Source organism: Mesocricetus auratus, unplaced genomic scaffold (assembly GCF_017639785.1).
Source record: "Mesocricetus auratus isolate SY011 unplaced genomic scaffold, BCM_Maur_2.0 Super-Scaffold_100023, whole genome shotgun sequence".
In the NCBI taxonomy this organism is placed as follows: Eukaryota; Metazoa; Chordata; class Mammalia; order Rodentia; family Cricetidae; genus Mesocricetus; species Mesocricetus auratus.
The window spans coordinates 771994-796671 of record NW_024429204.1 but is presented as its reverse complement, the minus strand read 5'-3'; the positions used below and the strand labels follow the sequence as shown (position 1 = coordinate 796671).

Here is a 24678-nt window from a genome sequence, read left to right as displayed (position 1 = left end):
TTTATAGTCACAAAATAAATGATCTAAAGATCAGCAAACACCAACAAGGCAAACACATGGTTTGAGACGGTTCACACAAGAGTCAAGTTGCCCAGTCACCCTCCCTATTGGTTCGAAACACACGTGTGCACGTTCAAGCTTCTTTCTGAGCATCAACTGTGTAGAGTGAACTGTGTTGCAAATACATCATCACTCGTCAAATGTATTCCATTCTCACAGGAGCTCTCTGAAATACTATTGGCCTCGTTTCTGAGATGAGGGCATGGCAGCTCCAAGGAGTGAAGTAAATTGTCTGAAGCACTCTGACAGAAAGTGATGAGTGAGTCCTGTTCCTCCAGCAGGACTCTTGTCACCTCTGCACTGTGAATGGCAGGGACTTGGTGTGCTCGGTTTAGGTGTTTAGGCACGTCTCTGGGATCTTTCTGACTCTTCTTCCACTCGGCTTTGCCCTTGGGAAGCATGCACAGAAGAGCGGATGACAATGCTACCACAAAGGACTCTAATTTTACAACTACGTAGGTAAGAAGAGACAGGGGCGGGATGGGGGTTTCAACAGTGGATAAAAATGGTGGCTGTTCCATTAATCTTCCCTCAAAAAGACACTCACTGACAGTGGTGGCTTGACAAAACAGATAGTGTCGCTACGATTGTGCCGAGCATGTTGAATGAGATGAACATTTTTGGCTTCTCTGTGCCTATGAGGCTGGGAAGCCTGTGCTTTGAGAGATTCACGGTCCTGGTTTAGCCTACAGGGGTAGCTGTTATGAAGGAACGAAGGTACCATGAGAAAGAGAAATTGTGATGAGAGAGGAAAAACAGCATCGTTTGTCAAATTCTTCCTTTTTGCTTCAGATCATCTGAGCTACAGTTCTGTCACAGAGAACATCTAAACCAACAACTGAAATTTTGCTTTAATAACTAAACTAATAACGGTGGCTTAGCTGTGGAGATTTTTGTGCCAAGCATTCACCTAAGCTGATCTTTGTCTAAAAACATACAACCTCATAAAGTACTTTTAGTGTTATTCTGTATTTTAAGGGATTGCTGTTCCAAGAGGTTAAACGCCTCACTAAGGTCACATAACTAGAAAGTAGCTGAGTGAATTTCCTCAATCTGAACTCTTAATGTCTAACTAGCCTTTATCCAGTTGTTCTCCATTCTTACTGTAGTTCAGAATCCCCTGGAAATTTCCTAAACCAAGTGTAGTCAGCCCTATCTCCAGAGTCTCCAAGTATGCGTGCAGACAGGGTGAGTGCCTGAAGGATTGTACTGTGCCTGCCTCCTGTGTCCAAGCCCTGCATTATGTCTTTAAGGGTAGAAATTGAATTTTATGTGTGGTATTGGAGTAAATTGATCTTACGTGTTGAATCTAGCTTCTTCACTTACTACCTTTTTGAATTCGCACAAAGGAATCTCTCTGAGCCCCAGTGACTTCATCTGAAAATTGGTTGAAGGATAATACTCTACATTTCAGGAGATTCTCATGAAATTCTATGAAATAATATATGTAAAGCATCTAGCATAGTATTTGGCCCTCCCTCTTTCCTTCCCTCCCTCCCTCCCCATCTTTCTCTCTCTTCCACTCCTGTTTTCTTGAATAGATGAATGATACTGTAAAATGGTCAGAGTCAATAAATAGTGTTGTGAAGACCCAGCTGAATCTAGATCCAAAATCATTGTAAGCTTCACACCGGCTCACATTTGTTATCTCTTTCCAATGCCATAAATAAAAAAAAATGAACTAACGAGATCAGCAATTCCAGATGCAGAACCAAAGATACCATTCAGAATAATAAACACCTCAGGTTAACAGAACTTTTTACACCTTTGGCAGAAGAACAAAAGGACCAAAGAACAAAAGGACCAAAATTGTTTTCCATAATTATTATGCTGCTGATTTTGTTGTTCTTTTTCTAAGACTCTTGTGTATTGGGACAAAGGATTGATTATGATGTTCGGCGGAACATTGGGATTTGGGCAAGAGACAAAGGAAATGCAGATGTAACAACAGCGAGGTTAAGTGCACCCTTGTAGTCTTGAGCTTAAGTCAAAAGATATATTACTAATAGAATCTCCCTTTTGAGAAAAAAAATCCCTTGTCTGGCTACCAGAAAGATTAGACACAACAGCCGTTCTTGGTAGCAACAAACACATATGAAACTCAGTCTGGGGCCCTAAATACCATGGGTTTTGTAAAAGTAGTGGTGCTCATTGAAGGAATGGCTGATTCCAGATCTGGGCAAGAACTATGCAAGATGTCCTGCGATATTTATAAAGTTAGAAAGCTGGAATGCTCCTAGTAATGAGGAGGCTCGTGTTAGAAATGCTCAGGAGGCAGGCAAAAAGGCTTCCACACTGTTCCAATATGGGACAGTTCAGGCATCAATAAAAATAATTTCACAACAGAATGAAATTCATCAGTAAATTATGATACAGAATGAGTAGATTCATCATCTTTGGAACGCACTAGGGAATAAACTGATGGGCTTTAAAATATGTAAATAAAGGAAAGAATGCTGACGAATCCTTCCTTTCTTATAAACAGTGTCTCAGGGTTCACCAAAGGAAAAGGCTATTCTTTTATAGAAGTATGTCAAATAATTAATGAGCAATGATAGAACTAAAATATGTTATTTAGAATATGCTCCAATAAAATGTATATGGGATATAAATATATATGAGAGAAAAAGTCGATGAGGATCTATTATCTATCTATCTTCTAGATATCTAACCATTTATCATCTATCTATCTATCATCCATCTGAAAGTACCATATATCTACATATAGATACTGGGGAGAGGGAAAGAAAGGGTATCAGATGTTCCTCTTAACATGAGTAAGTAAATGCACCTCAGACATCTATCTCACTATCCAGAATTAGACTCATGTTAGAACAAGCCACTTGATGTGATGGCCATTTTGCAAGAAATGTGGATACAGGAGCATAGTCAATAATGTCATGGCATTGGAGTCAGGACAAGTCTCTGGGCTTCTGAAATGAAGAAGTGCAAGAAAAAAATAGATAAACGTAAAATCTAAGGATTGTAAGAGATTTCACAAACATATCAGCCAGTTGTATTGTTAGGATCTTTTGAAATCTTGTTTCAAACCATAATACAGTTTTTTTATTCTTTTAAAATGTTCAATTGAAGTGAATTTAATTAGAAAAATCTGGAAACTAGCTATATAGCTGAATATGATAGCAAGAAATCGCTCTAAAATATTTTAGGTGGAAAATGGCATGGTGCTCTTGTTGTGGATATGAGTCTTTATTTCTGAGAGCTATACATTATTTATAAATGGAGTGATGCTATGTCAGAGATTTGCTTAAAAATCAGCTGGTGTAGAAGTCTAGTTGTGAATAGTATGAACTAAGAGTATCCATAAATAAAAGTGTCCATAAGCTGAGTTATAGGTGCATGGGGGGTGCACTGTGCTGTTTTTTTATTACCACATTTGTGTGACATTTTCTGCGGTAACATATTGACAGTGGTGTGGATTGAACCCAATGTCATGCACCATTAAGCAGATGCTGTACCACTTAGCTATATCTCCAGTCCTGTAATAACATTTTTCTTATGAAGAATAGTATTATTTACAATCGTAGGATATAATAAAAAAACAGATCAAACTGAATTTACATTCCTTACTCCCTTAATATAAGGCTAGAAACTGATTCCACTGGCTTTCAGATCATTTCACATTTTTTCCTTATAAACTTAAATTTAGCTTTGCTTAGTGTTCCATGATGAAGCCATTTTTCTTAGTTTCATGATTATGTAAACCAAATCATTTGGCTCTCAGTTGTGAGCCCCTGGAGAGAAAAGGCCATTTCTTACCTTTGTATTCAACCATAATTCATATATAATACAATACCTATTGAACACAGTGATTATATAGAAGCTAAAGCTTATGAGGGATTAACTTAATGAATTTTCAACTTTACCATGGTAAGAAAATGATATGCATTTGGAAGAAACTGTACTTTAAGTTTGACCTTTTCCTCACCATTATGCCACTCTACATCATCTTGAGACACTGAATTCAAGCATTAGGAAGCCACAGTTCCACTTGACCACTTGGTCACAGGAGAAGTGGCCCGTGCAGTAGCACTGTATGTCATGTTGCTATGTTACTAGGACATGGGGTTTGATAGCTAGGTTATTGAATTATGCATTTGTGACTTACAATCCACAAATTGAGAGTCAAAAGTATAGGAAGGAGATCCTAGAAGAGCTGATGGGGGGATGCCCTTCTGTATGCATGTTTCTCTTATTGGTTGATGAATAAAACACTCTTTGGCCAGTAGCGGCAGGAAGACAGGTGGGGGGCTAGGAGACGAGGAGAATTCTGGGAGAGGTAGGCTGAGAGGCTTGGGAAAGAGACCCCATGTAGAGATCAGGAGGTTAGGATGCACCAGGCGTTCTCTGGTAAGGTAAGGCCATATAGAAATATATAGGCTTATAGAAGTGGGCTAATAATTAAGACAGAGCTAGCCAATAAGAATCCCTAACCATCAGCCAAAAGTTCATCTGTCTGGACACACTCAACTGCTCTCCCTTGCCAGAGGAACCTTTCTGTGACTGCTACTTGCAGGGACACCTGCCTGGCCCCTACTATTTCCTCACCAGGAATGTCCTTCTCTACTTCTGTCCATTCTAATGCTACATCGCTTTCATCATCAAGGCCCAGATCCCTTCTTGCAGCATTTTCCTGTGTTCTGTCCTAGGACTCCGACAGGCGGTTCACGTGTGTCGCTTATTGGCACACTGCACAAACCATCGCCTAACTTTTCTTGTGTTCTGTTCACTTTCAGATCAATACATCTCAGCATTAGACTATGCTCCAGGTGATATTGGGCGCTGTAGGTATACAAAGAACAAAGTACTCTCTTGACCCCCAGTCTAGTCAAGGAGACAGCATACAAAGCACATACACTTCAAAGTGAAAGCTTTTAGTTTTAAGTAACCATCCCGGGCAACACTGGAAGACGCTTCATGAGTCTGTATGTGACACACAGAACCACCCCTGCAGTGTAGAAAGCCCCTCTTCACCTAATCTGTAATCAGCCTGGGAGGCTTGGGGACCATGGGCCCCGGGACAAGGAGGCTTGGCTTCTGGTGGAGTAGAAACAAATCCGCTGCAAAGGAGAAACCTTTAAGAAGGCTCATTTATTCTGAGCTCAACGAGCAACTTGAGGTATTGAAGAGGGCGCCAAACAAATCTATTTAGAAGACAGTTGTCAAGGGATGGTAAACCAAGAGTTCTGACTCAGCCGGGCGGTGGTGGCGCACGCCTTTAATCCCAGCACTCGGGAGGCAGAGGCAGGTGGATCTTTGTGCGTTCGAGGCCAGGATGGACCGACAGCCTCCGAAACAATACAGAGAAACCCTGTCTCGTAAAAACCAAAAAAAAAAAGAGTTCTGACTCATCCAAGACAAGGGGGTAAAAGGCAGCCACCAACTAAAATTATGTTTAACCCTACTGCTGTCCAATATCTTTGTCTTTTACTTGTTTTGGTTTAGTTCTTTATAACAGTCTATTCCCTCCCAGTGCCACTCCCTTAGTTCAATCATCAAAGGAACAGATCTGGCTGTCTATCTTCAGCGTAGGCAGCACCTGGCTTATGCTAACTACTTAAGGCACACTGACTCGATAAACTTCCCACAGCTCTTACCCAAGGGACTGAGAATGCCTGCCACAAACCAGAGAGCTCCCTTCTAATGTTCTCAGAGAGAGGAAAACCCCCTTAGCTTGGAACACTGACCTCTTTGAATACTACTGACCAGAGTGGGTTTTTTTGTTTGTTTGTTTTGTTTTGTTTTGTTTTGTTTTTTGTTTTTACAAGACAGGGTTTCTCTGTATTGTTTTGGAGGCTGTCAGTCCAGCCTGGCCTCGAACTCACAGAGATCCGCCTGCCTCTGCCTCCCAAGTGCTGGGATTAAAGGCATGCGCCACCACCGCCCGGCGACCAGAGTGTTTTTAACCACAGGAGGAAATCTCCCGTTTAGGGACAGTTAGACACAGAACTGTTGGGGTGCCATATTCTAACTGGTGATAAGAAAACATGTATCCTTGATGCAGAGAATGAACCTTGTACTTTTTACGTGAGCATAGCTTCTTGTGTCCTTCTGTTTTCTTAGAACAGTTTAGAAGAAAAGCATTTGGAAATGTCATCATAGAAAGCTTTCAATTTAGTTCTGTTGATGCCGTGTGAGACACCAGACAGTAATAAGCAAGACTAAACGTTTGCGAAGTTCTGAATAATATGTATATTTTGTATATCAATGGAGCCTGGACAAAGATGAGAGAAACTAATGTAGGAATTGTTTACGCAATGTGTAATGAAGGAGGCCCACGCGATGGGGCCATGTTGTCACTGACATGGGTAGTGCATTGTAATTAATAGACTCCTCTCATAGTGATGGCCAGATATTATTCCCACAGAACGTTACCTTATTTATTGACCAAATTTATTCAGTACTAGACTCATGGACACGTTATCGAGGGGGCTGATACTTCCCCTCAGACATGGGAGTTCTGAGGCCCTCCCAGAAGCTCACAATTATAAAAGCAGAGTAAGCACCGTAAGACGAGAGCTTGGTTTGGTGAACATGCTCCAGTGATAACTGCCCGAGCTGCAGGAGATGAGAGAGAGCCTGAAGCGGAGAGGGGGGAACAGGTGTCAAGATCTGAACCATGGAATTAACTGTTGACACAACAATAGGGGAGGTCCGGGGAACACAGAAGTTTGGGTACAGGAGGCGGTTCCAGGAATTCCAGTTTGACTGGACACCTAGGAAGTACACAGGAAAGCATGGAGAGGCCACACAAGACAAGGGGTGGGACAAGGAGGGCTTTACATTCCAGGCTAAGTAGACACTTCAGTTATGCACAACAGCAGGAGACTGGAGAAAAACTAAAGGATTTCACCTGAGGAGGGGATGACCAGATATCACAGCTACTTTTAACTGTTTGCTCAATGAAAGTCCTCATCTTCCTTAAAAATCCCCTCCTCTATCAGGAAGCAGTGCTTTTCAAATACCAAAATGGATCCCTCTTAATCCAGGAAGTAATATTTGATCAATGGTCACCCATCATGACAGTTCTACTTCATTAGGAGGACACAGCTTAGCCAGACAGAGATCCCATTGTTTTTTTTCATCAGTGAGATGGAAGGAAGCCTGGTTTATTAATTCTTGAAAGAGTTCCACACTCTGGAGAAGGGATATAAATTATAGAGAGTCTCTTGTCCATGACTGTACAATGTGGGAGATATGCTACTTTGAATGACCACGGCATGCTGAGGAGGGTGGGATGGACCATGTAAAGGACTAAGATGCTTGGTGTGGCTGGAAAACTGAATTGAGCATGCACGCAGTGTGTGTGTGTGTGTGTGTGTGTGTGTGTGTGTGCACTCTCACACACACATACACACACACACACAGAGAAGTAATAGTATTTGTTTTAAAGATAGCTTCATGGTAGCAATGGACAGGTATCAGCCCTTTGCTTCCATTTCACAATACTGCAAAGGGGCACCAAAGAATACAAGAAAGCATTCCAAGTCAACCAAAATGAAACCCTGACTCTACGGAAAACCTGCTGACCTGGAGGAGAGGGGAGGAGAACAAGGGATGTGAGGAGAAATAAGCAGTTTATTTACAATAACAAACTCCTTTCTCCCAATAGTAAATTATTCCAGGCAGTAATAAGCTGAAGTCCTTTGCACAAGCAAAAGATTATAAGACAAACATTTTAGACACTGCCCAACACTGGGGAGACCATCTCAGCATTCCAGACTCTTCTGTATTGCTGCATGGTGTGGGGAAAAGGATAGGAGCCTCGACATCAAAATGGCCTGGTCTCAAGGTGACTTTGGCTTATGGAAGTCATGTAAGCAGTTTGAGTCTATTTACTCATCTTAAAGATAAGGATAATTGTACCAACTCCCGAAGGATAGTCTCAGATTCTTTAATGTATCTTACAAGAGGCTTGATAGGGAGCTGTGGTGATATATTATTTATGATTTATTAAAGCTTGCCTGAAGATTCAGAAAAGCAAAGTCAGCCTCAAGCTGTAGAGACCAGACAGTGGTGATACACACCTTTAATCCCAGCCGCCAGAAGCTAGGAAGTGTTGGTACACATCTTTAATCCTAGACTCAGGATTAAGAGGTAGACGGATCTCTGAGGGTCCAAGGCCGCCCATATCTGTACAAAAATGAATCAGTCTAAAAGAGAATCATAGCTCACACTTCAATCCCAATATTAGGGAAGTATGTCAGACAGAAGAAAGGTCTCAGTATCAAGCATTCATTCTCCACCACACTGGAGGAGAGGCAAGATTCTGAGGCTTGGTGAGAGCTCAAGAAGACAGGATCAGCCTATTTAGCCTGAGGTGGATCAGCCCATTCAGCCTGAGGTAGAGGTAAGAAACTAGCAGCCAGCTGCTTTGCTTTTCTGATCTTCAGCTTGAAGTCTGAACCCCAATATCAGTCTCTGGGTCATTTATTTATTCATGGTACAGAAGGCCTCATGGATGGTGGAAGCTTGGTGAAGCATAGCTCACTGATTCTGCAACCAAACCAGCCTCAAATGTCTCATTCCACTCTGCTTTGTGAAAAATCAAATCTGACTTTGCTGAGGCCAAGAGGGATGGTACTTCATTACCTTATATGACAGTAATCTATCTAGCTTCTCATTTCACACAGACCAAGTCCTGTGCAACGTAGACGTGTGAAGGAAGAAGGTGAGGGGCTCTTGTGTTCAAATGCAGCAAAACAAGGTGTTTTTTCCTCTCAATTCTGCTGTAGATTTTAGCTCCTCCCCCTGGTTAGTCTCTAGCTGAATTTACTCTGACCCACTAGCCTTTTCCTCACAGAAGCTGACTGGTGACTCTCAACTAAAGGCTCACCAAGAAAATGTAAAATTCGATCACATGACCCTGTACCATTCAGGCGAAGGTTTTTGTCCCTATACTTTATATCCACAGATCATATGTGTAATGTTTTGGATATGTCAAGGATTTGTGCACCATACTAAATGGAGATACAGATTTCAGAGAAATTCGAGTTTTTGTTAAAATATGCTCAGGACAAATGGACAGAATTGGAAGCTCCTGTTACAACAAAGGAATGACTTTCTCATTCTTAGCTGTGGATATTTGTATAAATTTCCAAACCTAAAATATTTCTTTAAAACCCACAGTATCTCAAGAATGGGTTTTCTTCAAAATGTAAATTGCGTTGCTGTTGGTGAAATCTGTTTTGTAAGCAGAAAACACGGTGACAGAGGTAGACCTGGAGAGCCTGCTTTTGTACAGACCACATGTGGGGGTTCTGCAAACAGTAATGTTAGATAGCTCAAAGGCTAGGCTTCCTGTTTATATATCACAAACGCAGAACAATTTGCAGATGGATCTCTGGATAGTCTTCTTGATTACGGCTGTAATGGTATTGGAGGCGCAATGTAGGCTCATAAACAATGCCAATAATTCTTTGCATGACTGGTCTTGGGCAAATTTGTGAAGCAGCACAAATTTATGTCCTTGAAATCTGCTCCCCTCTCTGTTCCTATAACTCCTAGGTGTATTTGCATTTCATGATTTCATTCCTGTTCCTGGCTTAGGACTTCTGTTCAGGGGAAGTCAGTTTACGTCCTATCTCTGGTATTTTCCTGTGTGTGTGTGTGTGTGTGTGTGTGTGTGTGTGTGTGTGTGTGTGTTCATGCATGTGTCACAGTGTTCCTGTCAGTGTCAGAGGACAACTTAGGAGAGTTGGTTCTCTCCTTCCACTGCCTGGGTCCTGGCAATCAAACTTATTCTGATGGCAGGTGACTTTTCCCACTGAGCCATCTTGTCAACTGTCAACGCTATCTATCTCCAATCTTTTACCGGCAGCATCAAGGACAAACACAAATATCAGGAACAAAACCGTCCTCAGAGAATGAATCTCTCACTGTAAAAGCTCAGATACAACAGTGTATGGGAACATCAATATAAGAGTGAGTGAAGGTTCCCTCCTAGTAGAGGCTAGGATAGAAGGGAGTTGGCAGCAGCAACTGCTTTCTGCTTCATTTCTCGAAGTTTGGTGGTGAAAAATCACCAAGCATATCTTCTATAACAAATCAAAGTCAACAGCAGATTTGAAGGCTTAACTTCTAGAACCATTCCCTGCAGATCTTAGAGAGTGGAGAGCAGGGGAGAAGCAATGCATTGTCACCCCAATTGGGAAAATAATCAGAGTCTACCTGAGTGACGAGGACATGGGGCGTCCATGTATGGTCTGCCGGTAACCACTGTGACCATACTGGAACAGCATCTTCACTTTTGGTCTTACCAGGCACTCCAGCTTGAATCCAGAAGTCAATATCTGTCCCTTCTCCATCGCTGAAGAGGTTGGTGACATTGAGGGGCTGCAGCAGATTCATGACCTCCTTCATGATAGCTCTGGCTCTGTCACTGCCGGTGAACTGCAGCCCAGTGGGTAAGAAGGTCCCTGAGTCAGACTCCATCACCAGACTGTAGTCGGATATATTTGCCTAAATAAAATTTAAAAAGAGATAAATGTTTGATTCCCATATGCTGCTTCTGGGTTATCAAATAATTCACCTCCTCACAGATTGCTGTCAAAATAATATTGCTCTGCCCTGATCAATACCTGTTCTGTGTATTTTCCAATGGTTCTCAGATGTACAATTTCCCATCCTGGGGTTTGCCATACCTAAGAGTTGACTGGAAAGTTACAAAAAAAATGTAATTGAGGGAATATAATAAAATTACACAATTATTTTGATAGCAATGATAGTTTTGAATTACTTTGCTTTAGGCACTATTGTACTAGAGTGTGCTCTGTACTCTGCAGGAAGAGTAATCAATCTTACCCAGCTACATACCTTGTGAGCTAAATAATAGTCGTGCTAGCAAGACACGCCCACTGGTGCAATTGTGACACAATGTCGAGAGAATAACCAGCCACTCTCTGACTGGATTTAAGTCCTGCTCCAGAGTATGAAACCCATGTTTAGTGACATTACCAGGCCAAGAACCTATGGCTGGACAAGTCACAGCTCCTAGGCAAGAAACTAGCGCTATTCTGCTGCTAAGTTAACACAGTATTAGGCTGACTTCTGTAACATGCATTCTTCCCACCAGCTGTCTGAGTCCCGCCACTGTCTGACTCCCCAGATAACACACGAAACACTATGTTAATTTTGAAGCTGTTGGCCGCTTGCTATGGTTTCTTATCAGCCGGCTCTGACTTTAATTTATAACCCATAACTGCTAATCTGAGTATTTCCATGTGGTCTCGTGTTACTAGAGAAAGGGTCCAGATCTCTTACTCCTCTGGTGTCCTACATCGTGACTGACTGTGCCTCTGTTTCTCAGAATCCTCCTCGACTCCTAGTCCCACCTATCTTGCTTATCTATTGGCCAACAGTGCTTTATTAACATGTACACAGAAGGACTTCCCCCATCAGACTTCTAATGGCTTCTTGTTATACACATAGATTAATGCATATTTCACCCTTCACTAAAGAAGCTTCTATTGGTGCTAGATGGTGATTAACACAGAGAGCAACTGCAGGCCAGGAGCAGAAGATAAAATATTTCAGAATTCTCAGCCCTAAATTGAATTCACCACAAATCATCCTCCCAAAACTCAGGGGCAATGGCCAAAGAAGGGGGAGAGAAACTATGAGCGCCAGAGGTGGTGATTGACTGGAAGGGAACAGTGCCTCCTGGACATAGCAGGGTAGCAGTGCCTAGAAACTCACAGTAGATATGACAGCACCCACAAGCCTCTTGCAAGCCCAGTTCAGACCAAAGCTCAGCATAGATAAGGCAGTTAGGCACAAAATTCTACCCCTACCCTTGGAGTGATTGGCAACTGTTAGCTGCTGGAAGACGGACTGTAGACAGAGGTTCCTATTCCGCTTGGTCCCACAGCCATTTGGTTCCAAGTAGACACACAGAGGCTTATATTAATTATAAACTGTTTGGTCGATGGCTCATGCTTCTTATTGACTAGATCTCTCTTAATTATTAACCCATTTCTATTAATCTAAGTATTTCCATGTGGTCTTGGCTTACTGGGCATTCTATCTTCCTGGTAGCTACACTGTGTCCCTCTGGTAGCTCCTCTATGTGTCCTCTCCCCAGAATTCTCCTCGTCTGGTCACCCCACCTATACTCCTGCGTGGCCACTGGCCAATCAGTCTTTTATTTATCAACCAATAAGAGACATATGCATATAGAAGAACATCCCTCATCAAGAGTATAGCCCATGCTCCTGTGGAAGACTACACATTCAAGGATGGATGGGAAGATGAAGAGAAACAGAAGACACAAAGTTAGGGGTGATGGATCTGAGAAGAGTTGGGGGAGAGGAGAATATGATCGCCGTATGTTGCACAAAATTCTAAAATAGTACAATTAAAAAAAAACGGAGGTTAACAAGGCAGGATCCTTCTTATAGATGTGTCTTCATTTAATTTTCAGTGAAAGGTACAAGATACTTATAATAAACCCAGCTATCGTTGCTCTCAGCTGTAGATACTGCCTTATGGCACCATCATTTGAATTAATAATATGTAACATAATCTACATTTATACCCTATATTAAGGGCCCATCTAATCGAATATTCCTGCAAGTTTAACAGGTAGACATGTAACCTGGTATCTTAATTTTTTTTCTCTGTTGTTCTACCTCTACCCCAAACACTGCAGGAAGGAGAAAAGTAGAATGATAATGTATCTTGTAAATGAAAATAGAATTGGGCAATCTTGTATGTGAAGGTTTCCAAGTTGCAGGCAGATCACGTGTTTTCAGTAAGGCAGGCAGGTGAAGCTCTCCTAACTATGAAGGGCTTAGGTTAAGAGTAGAGCTAGTTGGTGGTTTGTGGTCACACCTGACACAAAAGAGAAGCCTGGTGCAGTAGACGTGACCTTGGGATCGTAATATCTCCTTCCTTATTCAGCAAGTGGCAGTCCTGACCACCAAGGAGAATGACTAGCCACTCCTTCTCTCCTCGTGTCAACACACCTTGAGCCCTGCCTTCTGTCTGTCTGTTTGTTGGGTGTGACAAGTGTTCTCACCTAAGTTTGAGTATGAGCTTGTAGCCTCTTTTAAACCAAAGTAAAAGTGGTTGCATGAATCTAAGTTACCCGGGCTTTGTAACACATAAGAGATGTGCTTTCTCGTAAGTGCTTTCCCGGTTTCTTGGATTACAAAAGAATAGAAGTCCCTGAGACAGGGACTTTGCAATATCTCTGTGTAATGACAGGATATTGATGGGCACTCAAAAAAAACAACATAGTGTAAACAAAGGGAGCTTCTAGAGGTGCCACAGGCTATGAGTGCAGAGATGAAGAGCCTAGGCTTTGGAATTACCCAGTCTGCTTACCCATCTTTAGCTGTGTGCCTTTCTCATTTAATGTAAAGTTTATTCTCCCATGCAATGGAGATGGTAAATCATACCTCGCCCATGGAGACTGGAGAAGCTGCAGTTGGGCTCCGGTATATGGGGCATTTATAAAGGGCAGCACCACTGGCTTTACTGGTCCTTCTCATTTCAGCGCTGAGCATTTCAGATTGTCAAGGAAAACTGTCCTGTTTGCTGATTGTGATGACAGGAAGTGGGTCTGCAGCACTTCCTCCAAGCCAGGCTTTATGTGTGAAATGTATTACAGCTCATCCCATGGGCTGCTAAGATAAGCTAGTACAGTTTTCATAGCAGTGCCTACAAGCCTTTGAGGCTGAGTCAGGTTACCAAGCTTCCTCATGGCTCCTGAGCTGGCCATGGAGAAAAGTGTGGTCTGAGTACAGCCTGACTCTGCCTTTCATTGTTTGTGTCCCATCTCCAGATGGCCACTTCGGATTTTCCAGCCACAAAGTCTTTAAGTCAGACATACAAAGAGTACAGTCAAACAAATGAGTAGATTTTAATTTTCATGCGATCGTAATACAAAATCTACTCACACAGAATTTATTATTTATGCTAATAAAGTAATTTAATTGAGCACAGAGAGGAGTGAAAGCACAAATAAAAACATCTCCCTACACAATGTCCTTCCAACTAGGAATCAAAGCCTAAAATAACAAAACCCCCTTCAAGCCAAATAAAACAGGACATGATGAGACACCAGCAGACTGGAATCCTGGTGTAGACAGAAATGTTTGATTTCCATTCCTGTATGGCTCCATTAGCTGTTGCTAACTTGATATCAGTGCACTATTGTTTTATACTCATATATAAACATTGCCATATGTTTCCTATAAAGAAGCAAGAAAAAAAACCATCCACCATACATGACGCTACCTTCTCTCCAGTTACGGAGTCATTATCTAAGCTTTGGGATGCCACTCTTCACAAAGGAACTGGAATGAACCACTACCACTCAGGGATGTGCCAAAAGTCACAAGCATCCAAGTTACTCAGCGTGAGCAGCTCAGGGCAGGTGGGGAAGACTGATTGATCACTGCTCATGACAAGGAGGACAGCCATGCTCCTCCATGTCACGCGCTACTCAGCAAGATAGCCCATGGCTTGTTTACAGAGCATAGGAAAAGACTGCTTCTTGGGACAAAATGCTTGGTTGCTGAGATGACCAACTCAGATTGAAACAAGAAAACCACCCTGGGGCACACAGAGGAAGAGTCTAAACAGCTCAAGGGTAAGTTAGGATGTGATCTGTGAGCTCACTTCTCTCTTACCAAAGATGGTGGCTGTCTATTAGGAGCCATGGAAACCATAGCTCATTGCCATGTAATGTACATACCCCGAAAGCAGAGGAATGCTCTTGGTGATCTCTTACTGCAATCCTCAGATCAGTCGCCATCTGCTTAGGTTGGGGGTTCACAGCTATCATATGCTGCAATCACACCCTGCAACGTTCCTTTTTCCCCTTTATTCATTTTCTTTTTCTCAAGGGTTAAGCAGCTCGGCCAAAAAGCAATTTGGTAACCATTAGCGTTCTTTGGTTGCAATGCAAGATTAAAAAGAAGGAAACTGCTGGAAATACATATTGAATGTTTTAAATTGCTTGCTTTATAATATAAACACAAGGATGGTGTTTGTATTCTTTGCTTTTATAAAATTCCAGGGGATTCTTTTCTTTAAAACAAAAATATTGACCCATGTTCCATAACTTCTCCTTTTTCTCCCTAAAATTAGCTTTATTTTTGTTTTAAAGCTTTTTGACTTTCTCTTAACATAGAGAAAATAATTCACCAGAAAATCAAGAGAAAGTATGCCCATTTCCCCACATTTCTCAACATGTCTTTTTTTTTTATTTAAAGTGACAGTGAAATACCAAAATCAAATGAAAAGAAAAGAGACTCATAATTATTTGAATTAGTAGCATAGTGTCCTCACTTTAATCTTCAAAGAAGAGTCTGTACTGACATGGGCCAGTTGGCCCCAGCACCATTTTCTGGCTGTTAATGCTTCACAGATGATAGTGGCAACACTGTTTGGTCAGGTGGCAAGCTCAAAGAAAATTCTGAAAGCAAACCATCTCACATGTGCTGGGTGGCTGAAATCATCATCCGCAGCCATGCCAGGGACCCTCACCCCGGCACGGCAGGCGCTGGCTCTTAACAGAGTTCCAATCCAAACCTAGTCCTGAATGGGGGGTGGGTAGAGAAACATCTTCTTCCGTATGAAGTCAAAAGCAGGTTTTGTTTTCCGGTCAGGTCTATCCTGGAGCTCAGACTTTGTGTTTCTGACAGTCCCCAGGCATTTGATTTTGAACGGCTGTGGGCACCCAGGGGAGAGGCAGGAAAAGAATGATGACAGGGTGCCGTACGTTACTTTCGCTTGACAGCTAAACAAGCTGGAGCCTGGGGAAATGGGCAGCCTCGGGTAAGTTACATTAGTACTGAAATTGCAGGTACCTATTGAAGCTTAGCCTCCATCATGTTGGAGACGGGAGCAGAATGTACAGTTCCCCGAAGCCCATACCTATCACTCAGTGTGCGTGCTCAGAGCTCGTCTACTGTGGTGCAATCCTTGTCCCATCTTTTACAATGTCATGTGAAGCACTTTGGGTTTCAGTGAATTTTCCTCTTGTGCTAGTCAAAGTCCATTGATAGGCCGTAAATGTATTAAGACACATGATAGCTCCATAAATGTCACTATGGCAATCACAATGAGTGGGCAGGCTGAAAATACTGAATGAACATCAGTGAAGAGATGTATTTTAATTGCACGGGATATAGGATTAATATTCATTCTGCTATTTGAAAAAAATAATGAAATATCTAGGGTATTTGATAAATTGGCTTAAAGGGGGCAATATGTCACATTAATGTCTTCCGCCATGGTCTACAGTTGTATTATTGATGTAGCAATATAACTAATGAAAGTCATGGGACTCAAGATCTTGCAGTGATATTTTGATTTCCTCTATGCCACATATTGTCCCAGTACTTCATGTCACTGGCTTCATGTTCATCTTTATAAGGAGCTTTAGCAATGTCCTATACAGCAGCTTTGGAAGGAGAGCCTTCTCACCCTCCATCTCTCTCCAGTCCCTCCTGCCCTATTACCCTGTCAGTTTCTACTTGTCCCTTCCAACTCTTCTCTTTTTCTGCAGGTCCAAAGGTCAGAACTGAATCCTGAATGACAGAAGCACTTCCTTCCATTGACCCCTTCCCTAATACCAGGATCTTTTAAGGGAAGAAAAAAAAAAAGCACAGTTGTGCGTGTGATGAGGCTGGTGTGCCAGACAGAAGAGTACTTTATGGGCAACTTCTCTTTCCCTGTTCTTGGTTGTGAAGCCTACACAAGCTTCTTTCAATGTCTCTGAGATTATGGCTGACAGCTGGGTTTATTTCATGATAGTCAACATGTCAGTTAAAAAAAATTACCATCGCCTCTCTTCCTGTTCCCCATCATGTCACAAGATCAAGGTGAAAAGGAGAACCCCATGTAGGAACTTCGCATCCTCAAGCTCTGCCTCAATATCTCTGTTGGGGAGAGCGTGGACAGGCTGACCAGAGCAGCCAAGGTGTTGGAGCAGCTCACAGGCCAGACACCTGTGTTTTCCAAAGCCAGATACACTGTCAGGCCCTTTGGCATCAGGAGAAATGAAAAGATTGCTGTTTGCTGCACTGTCCGTGGAGCCAAGGCAGAAGAAATGCTGGAGAAAGGCCTGAAGGTGTGGGAGTATGAATTACGGAAAAATAACTTCTCAGATACTGGAAACTTTGGCTTTAGGATTCAAGAACACATTGATCTGGGCATCAAATACGACCCAAGTATTGGGATCTACGGCCTGGACTTCTATGTGATGCTGGGTAGGCCAGGTTTCAGCATCGCAGACAAGAAGCACAGGACAGGCTGCATGGGGGCCAAACAGAGCCAGCAAAGAGGCGGCCATGCACTGGTTCCAGCAGAAGTGTGATGGAATCATCCTTCCTGGCAAATAAATTTTATCCAAAAGGCCAATAAAAGCTTTTCTCAGAAAGAAAATACCATCATTGTATTAATCAAGGATCTCTAGAGGAGCAGAAATGATAGAATAAATCTCTGTCTCTGTCTCTATCTATCTCTCTCTCTATACACACACACACACACACACACACACACATATATATATATATATATACATGTATATTCATGTCTATGGGAAATTTTTTGAGTGTCTTTATAATGATGGATACTGGATACAATAATGGAAGTCTCCAAGGACACTTTAAAAAGATTCAGAAACCTTTAAATTTTATAAAATTCTTTCCTATGTATTGGTCACCAACTAAGGTCAAAGATAAAATAGAAAGTCTTATTTTAGTAAAGATATTTACTCAGGAAGAAAAATGTATTTATTCAACAGCTATTAGGAAGAAGCTGAGTTGTGGGTGGCCATGCATCCCTATTAGTCCTGGGCAGACCTCGTTTTCATGCTTACCTCAGTATGAATATTAATGGGGCCCCATTTTTTTCTGCAGCTATGTTTTAGTTTTAACAGTAAATCATATGGAGACCTGTAAAACATGTCATGAGCAAAGACTTGGATAGCATTGCAGGGGGCAGAGATCATCAGCAGACACTGGTTGCCACACTAAATGTGAGGAATTTTATTAACATGTGTCAAGGCCAGAAAGAAACTACAGGAAAAACCTGGATAAAACTTTGGTAGAAGAGGTGGTGTTAATCCTAAGAAAAAGCCACTAATTCTGGAAGTTCTCATGCAATGACGGCCGTGCTTGTTGACAGTGTATCCCCAGGACCTAGACCAGAGGAACCTTGACATATCCGACAAAGGAAGAAATGAATGAAGGGGCGCTAACCTATGCATCCAAATGTTGCTATTGAGTATGTCACTTTTCCTAGAGCAGGTGTGGCAGAGTCGAAAAGCATAAAGCAAGTATGCTCTACCGGCAGCACACCCTCAGATATCAACCATCCTTCCCAAAATTTTATAGGTGCAAGCAAAACATTCCAGGGCTGAGATCACAAGTGACCATTAAATCACAGACACTGATTGAACGACACTTGGCTTCTGCCTGGAAACAACTGGCTTCCCTTGGCTTCTGGGATCTGAAACTGTCAATTCTCTTTATGTCTTACTGGTGCTCCTTCTCAATTTTCATTGATTTTCCTCAGCTTTCTGGCCTCTGGGTATCGGGTGGTCAGAAACAGCATCAGAACACCCGGTCTTTCCCCAGTGCACACCCTGCTGGAAATCGCAACCGGTTTTAAGTGATTTTTTTTTATTATTTTTATTTTGTGATGAAGTCCAAGTCCATGTCCCTGTACCTTCCCCCTGCATTTCACATTCATATCAAGCAGCTGTTTGTGTGTCAGTTTCCTGTGCCGACGTAACAAATCACTACAGCCTAATAACACGGAAACAAAGAAATACGTTCTCTTTGTTACAATGTGACTCTTGCAGGGCTAAAGGCGAGGTGCTGGTAGAGCTGATGGGCTCCTCATGGGGGAGGCGGGGCCTCTGAGAATCCGCTCTCTTCATCTTTTAGACCCCCGGGCTGTCTACATTCTCACAGCCCCATCACACCCGCTTTTGTTTTCCCATCTGTCATTACATTGCTTCTTCCTCCTTTGGTTGGCTGCCTCACCTCTAAGGGGCAATGGCTTTGTAAATCCCAAGAGCACGGGAGATCAGTGAGTGTGAAAATGTTGACAGTCATTCCTGGCACCACGTGGGTTTCACCTTCCAAAGGTATCAACTCCTCCTGTTGCTCTACTCTCAACACCCACCGGGACACCAGCCACTCTGGACCTCACCGTCCAATAGGAGCGCTACGGCGGTGTCCAGATTGTCTTTCCGCCACAATAACCCTGCTCCTGAATCCACGCCCCTCAAACTCTCCATGTGGCTTTCATCTCAGCGTGAAAAGCAGAGCCCTTATGTATTTGTAAGTTCCTAGTCAGACCTGACCTTCCATCGCTCCTCATGCCCACTCAACTATCATCCCTAGCAACCTTTCTCCTGCCAGCCACCTCCGGCTCCTCACCATTTGCATAAGTGCACTCTTTGAGTTCCGCCAGCTTCCTGCAGGACTCTGCCAAAATGTCATCTTCTTAGACAATTTCTTCCTGACTGCCTCATGTGAACTAAGACTCCCTCCATCGCTCCCGGTAGTAGTCTTTAACTCTCTTATTCGGTCTTATTTTTCTCCTGTCTATTTTGTAAGATCCCCTTTATATTTTACCCCACGTCCTTCTTTGTATGTATACCGTCTGTAATGTTCTCGCCAGGCCTTCGTGCAGGCTGGCCCTCTGACTTTTTCTAATAATAGACACTGTGAAAATGAGCGCAGATGGCAGTAGGCACCTGTGCAAGAAGCTTTTGACTCCAACCCTTTTTCTGTGATAATAGAAAGTCCACCACAGGAAGGCTCCATCTTGTGCGGTGGTCCTATGCCAGATGCGTACAGAAACTGTCCTTCTCCAGAAACAACCAGAGAAGGACAACCCAGTTGACAGCCGACTCCATCTTCCACACACATAAGTGAGGCTACATCTGACTGCCCAGCCTAGCCAAGCGGCCAGATGATCACAACCTCCTGACCATGGTTGCTGGATAAAACACTGGACATTCAGTTAAATAAGCAATTTCTGCAGTGTTTAGAAGCACACAGGTTCTGTAATGATGTTCCAAGGAGTCTGTGACAGCTCCAAGAGCATGTGCTCAGTAACAAGGTTCTGAATGGACATCTGATAGGACTACTCAAATAAGATATATGGGTTTGGATAGAAGCTGGCAGGGTGGGCAAGTTAGAATTTCAACGTTAAGTATATCAAGGAATCAGACTTAAAATTCAGTTTAAGTGGGATGACCCCTCTCTGTAAAGTGCATGTGTGGACTCTCAATCTGTTGAAATTCCCAAATACCATTGATTCTCAGGCTTCTTCAGCCAACAAGTGGAAGAATGTCATGGTTAAGGAATAATACGAGGAAAGTGTTGCTAGTTATTTGGTTCATGACTCTAGAAGCCAGGGTTGTCTATGAAATATTGAATGGACACTTCAAAAGAGAGCTCACAAGTTATCTACAAGATTATCCATACCCAACAGAACTGGCTGGCCTGTTGGATGGGACAAGCCGGTCCCTCTGGTGGCTTTTAGGGACCAGTGGCTACAATTGTCTTGGATGAAAGTGCTTCAATTCTGGATCCCTTTGGTCTATTTTTACTGCAACAGCAGCATCCTTTGACCATTTGTTAGTGCAGAGTATGGGTCAACTGTGCTCACGGGTTTCTAACGGTTTGAGTTTGATGTGGAGAAGTGGTCCAGGAGGCCTGGCTAGACCCAGCTGCTGTCTATCAGGGACCTTCCTCCCTTTCTTCTCTCTCCTCTCTTTAAATATACTGCTCCCCCCCCCATGTCCATTGAGTGCATGGTCCTCTACCACTACCCCTCCCATGGCCTCTTGATATCCCACGACTCTTCTCTCTGGATTCCACGCAGTGCTCTTATTACATTTTAAAGTCTTTACTTTGGCCAGGCGTTGGTGGCGCACGCCTTTAATCCCGGCACTCGGGAGGCAGAGGCAGGTGGGTCTCTGTGAGTTTGAGACCAGACTGGTCTACAAGAGCTAGTTCCAGGACAGCCTCCAAAGCCACAGAGAAACCCTGTCTCAAAAAAAACCAAACCAAACAGCAAAAAAGGTCTTTACTCTGATAACACCGCTCCACAAACTCTCCTTTGTGCCTCTCTACCAAAGGTTAAACATTTCAGGATATCCCTCTCTCTACTCATCTCTTCAGTTCTCATCCTTGTCCATGTGGTCTTATATGTAGCCAGCTTATTATCAGTCTTTGCTTGAATGGAACCAAGAGGTGGATGAAGCTTAAAATAGGGTGTGGCATTTAGGGAACTTGAGAGAACATGTGTGAGAGGAAAAGTAAACGCATTTATGCATGCATGCTTTGTGTTTAAACACATGTATGTGGATATGGTCGCATATACACGTCTAGCTCTCATGAGCACAAAACCAAGTCCTATGTTGGGTCACGGTGGTGGTGATCAAGGTGACAATGGTCACTTCTCAGTCTTTCAATCTCTTTTCCTATCACAGTTCTCACGATTTACTATGTATTTTATAAAGCATATATATATATATATATATATATGGTTTGATATAGTAGAAATGCTGAAAAATCAATCCTTCTACTCACAGAAGTTGGCAGTAAAGATGTGATTTCTGTAGGTTGGGAGGAGGAGAGGAGAGGGAGAGCAATGGGAAGGGTGACCAGTGGGTGCTCAGCTACAGTCAGCTATAAGCAAGCAGTTTTGGTGAGCTACTATAGAAGGTGGCTGTGCTATCAGGAGTGACCTATGCCTTCCAGAAGAGTATAAGAAAGGATTCTGAAGGTCCTCACATTGGAGGAACGATGTGTTTGAGGAGACAGGAATTTTAGCCACATCTAAACAGCTCATAAATGTATCAAATCATTCACGTTACCCCTTCATAGGTGTAATGTTAGCTGAGTTTTAAAAATAAGTTAAAAAAATAGAATGAAAACACAATAGAAAGAATAAAAGGAGAGTGGGGGGGGGAGTGGATGTGGCTGCAAAATGCCAGCATGAGGGGCTCTGTGGATGACAAAAATGCCTTGTGTTGTCTGAGACACTGTTACCACCCTTGTTAGAAGTTTTAAAAGATGTCCCTCCGTGAAAAGTGGCCAAAGGCACATGAGAGCTCACTTGTTATTACATGTAGAGGAATTAATATTTTCTCAGAATAAAAAATAGTGTTTAAAAAATCTTTACACACACACACACACTTTCCAGTGAGCTATATAGCATAAAGTCATTTTAAAACTAGTGGCCATAAGTAATTGAAATACAAGTGAAGTTTGTAAGGTTCTTTTAATAAGGGAATAAGGTAATCTTGCTCGGAGGCTGAGCAGTGATTATCTTCTCCTCAGGTTAAAGCAGGAGGACCCTGTCTTCATCTCACTCTCTGAGCTGACAGGCCCCGTCCGTGTATCAGACTTATTGAAATGAAATGCCCTCCCCGCTACTTGCAAGAGGGGATGGTGGTAAGCGATAGCAAACTAACTGCCAAGTGAAAATTGTAAATGAGTTTTAAAATATTAAAAAAACACACTTTTAAAACCTTAAGGTTTGTTATGTTAAAGTTGGTACAACACGAGGCTAATAGCACTCGGCATAATCAGCGAGACTCAATTACAGAAACCAATAAACGCTTCCCGGGACCACCGAGAGCTTTACCAATTGCTTTTCATAGTCCCTGAGTTTTAGAGTTGTCAGGCAGAAATGAAGGGAAATAATAAACAGATGAGGCAATTTGACTTCGAAAAGAGTTAAGATAACTTAATAGTTATACTTTAGATAAAGGGAGGCTAAGGAATTATAGTGATTACAGGGAGAGATCCAAATAGGTATCTGCAATGAGCTAAGGGGGTGGGGTGAAGAGAAACAATTTCCCTCCTCTGAGAACAGTAATAAACAGAAACAGCAATCATCAGAAGGGAGGGAAAGGAAAGTAGCTAAGGTAGAAAATAGCTTCAAATGTACTGGAAATAATGGCCACTCTGGAAAGCCACCTGAGGAGCACTTAGGAGTTTAGACACAGAGACGCCCAAGGCGAGGGAACCCAAGGAGTGATCCAGTCCCCCATCCCTGCTGGGCTCCTTGCCACACCTCTGCCTCTTTCGTCTGGTGTCCCTGGTGCTTGGAGACTGTAGGTGACTAGGCTAGGTGTGTAGGTGACTGCCCTAAGAGGTAGTTGGCCTCAGAGCAGAGTGGAAACTGAAATTCTCATGTCCTTATTGACTGCTATCCAGTGGAGGCATGGAGAGGGGAAGGTTCCGATGATGCATGATGTAATTCTTGGCCAGGGGATGAAAACAATAAAAGTCACTTAACTATTATGGCCCCTGTTTGCTTATTTGTAAAATGGGAGTACCCCTAGTTATCCAGCAGGCTTTGTTAAGGAAGGAGTTGTTAAACGGGGGTGTGCTTGGGAATTCATAGCTATAGAGGTGGTTTTGGGAACTTGAAAAGGAAACAATTGCATATTTATTTTTCCTAACCTGCAACAGAAATGTAGACTCTCTTTAATATAACTTGTTATCATAATACAACTACACCATTTCTCCCTTCCCTTTCCTCCCACTAAGCCCTCCCAAGTACACAACCCCCAACTCTCTCAAATTAATGGCCTCTTAGAATTTCTTTAGATTATGGAGATTAACAAAAAAAAATCAGAACCTGTCACTTTGTCAGCCACAGATATCACAGATACTTTCATGTCATGTTAGATATAATGCAAAAAAGTAACATATATCCATCACATTGAAATTATGGCAGCAGTTAGCTCACAGTTATGAGTTGTTACTTAATACATCTTAAATTTGTCATACATAAAGTGGTGTAAATTCAATTTAAAAACACCGGTAACTGATTTTTTAATGACGGTCTTGTCCTATAGCACTGTGCTTTTTACTTTATATGTTCACTGTTAAAGTGGTTCCAGGCACATGTAGTGGCCACAGTTCTCTGAGGCCTGAATGGCAGCTTTATTAAAGATAACTGTCTCCATTTTTATACTCATGATACTCACTTGGGTTAGTCTGCCATGGACACTGTTTCTGTTCTATAGTTGATGGAAGACCTTGTCAACTACCTGATCCCTCTTAGGCTCCTGCCATCTTCAGTAAAGGGCTGATTCATTAAGAAGGCTCTGAGGACTCTGAATTTATTGCACATATTCAAAGGTATATCATATGGTTACGTTGTTCTGTTGAGACTTGTGATTACTATCAACAAGAGTGACTCATAAATAGAATATTAAGTCATATCCCAGGCAGGGTGCCTTTGAGAGGGGAAGGAAACAATTATGATAGGATAATGGGTAGAGACTAGACTATCTTCAGGAAATTGGGAGAAAGAGGCTATTTAAGTGCTATTCCTTAAAAAATAGGAAAGAAAAAATATTATTTTTCTGATAGTTTGTATCTTTCCATTCCTACCACTACAAAGCTCAACAAACATCCCCCAGACTGCCTTGATTATAAGATATACATTTTCCAACAATTTTAACATTTTGGGGGATCTGGAATGTATCTTGCATTCCACAGGAAGCTGGCCAAACTCAAGGCAAGGAAACAAACTGTGCCCTGAGTTGGTCCTTACACTCTCTGTGCATGTACAAAGTTCCTCACTGGGGGGATTCAT

General features: G+C 42.4%; 1 protein-coding gene and 1 pseudogene across 4 annotated transcripts in view; one reads left to right on the top strand and one right to left on the bottom strand.

The window, feature by feature from the left end:
- Window positions 1-24678, bottom strand: part of Cpq (carboxypeptidase Q) — a 400249-nt gene that overhangs the window by 98942 nt on the left and 276629 nt on the right. For 3 of the 4 annotated variants that reach the window (XM_040730419.1, XM_040730421.1, XM_005072658.4), the window contains exon 7: window positions 10341-10542. In XM_040730419.1, the coding sequence (XP_040586353.1) occupies window positions 10341-10542 (202 nt within the window). Of the gene's footprint in view, window positions 1-6457; window positions 6661-10340; window positions 10543-24678 lie in introns of those variants that run through there. The other variant, XM_040730420.1, reaches the window with a different exon arrangement.
- LOC121133632 lies at window positions 15123-17465 on the top strand (annotated as a pseudogene).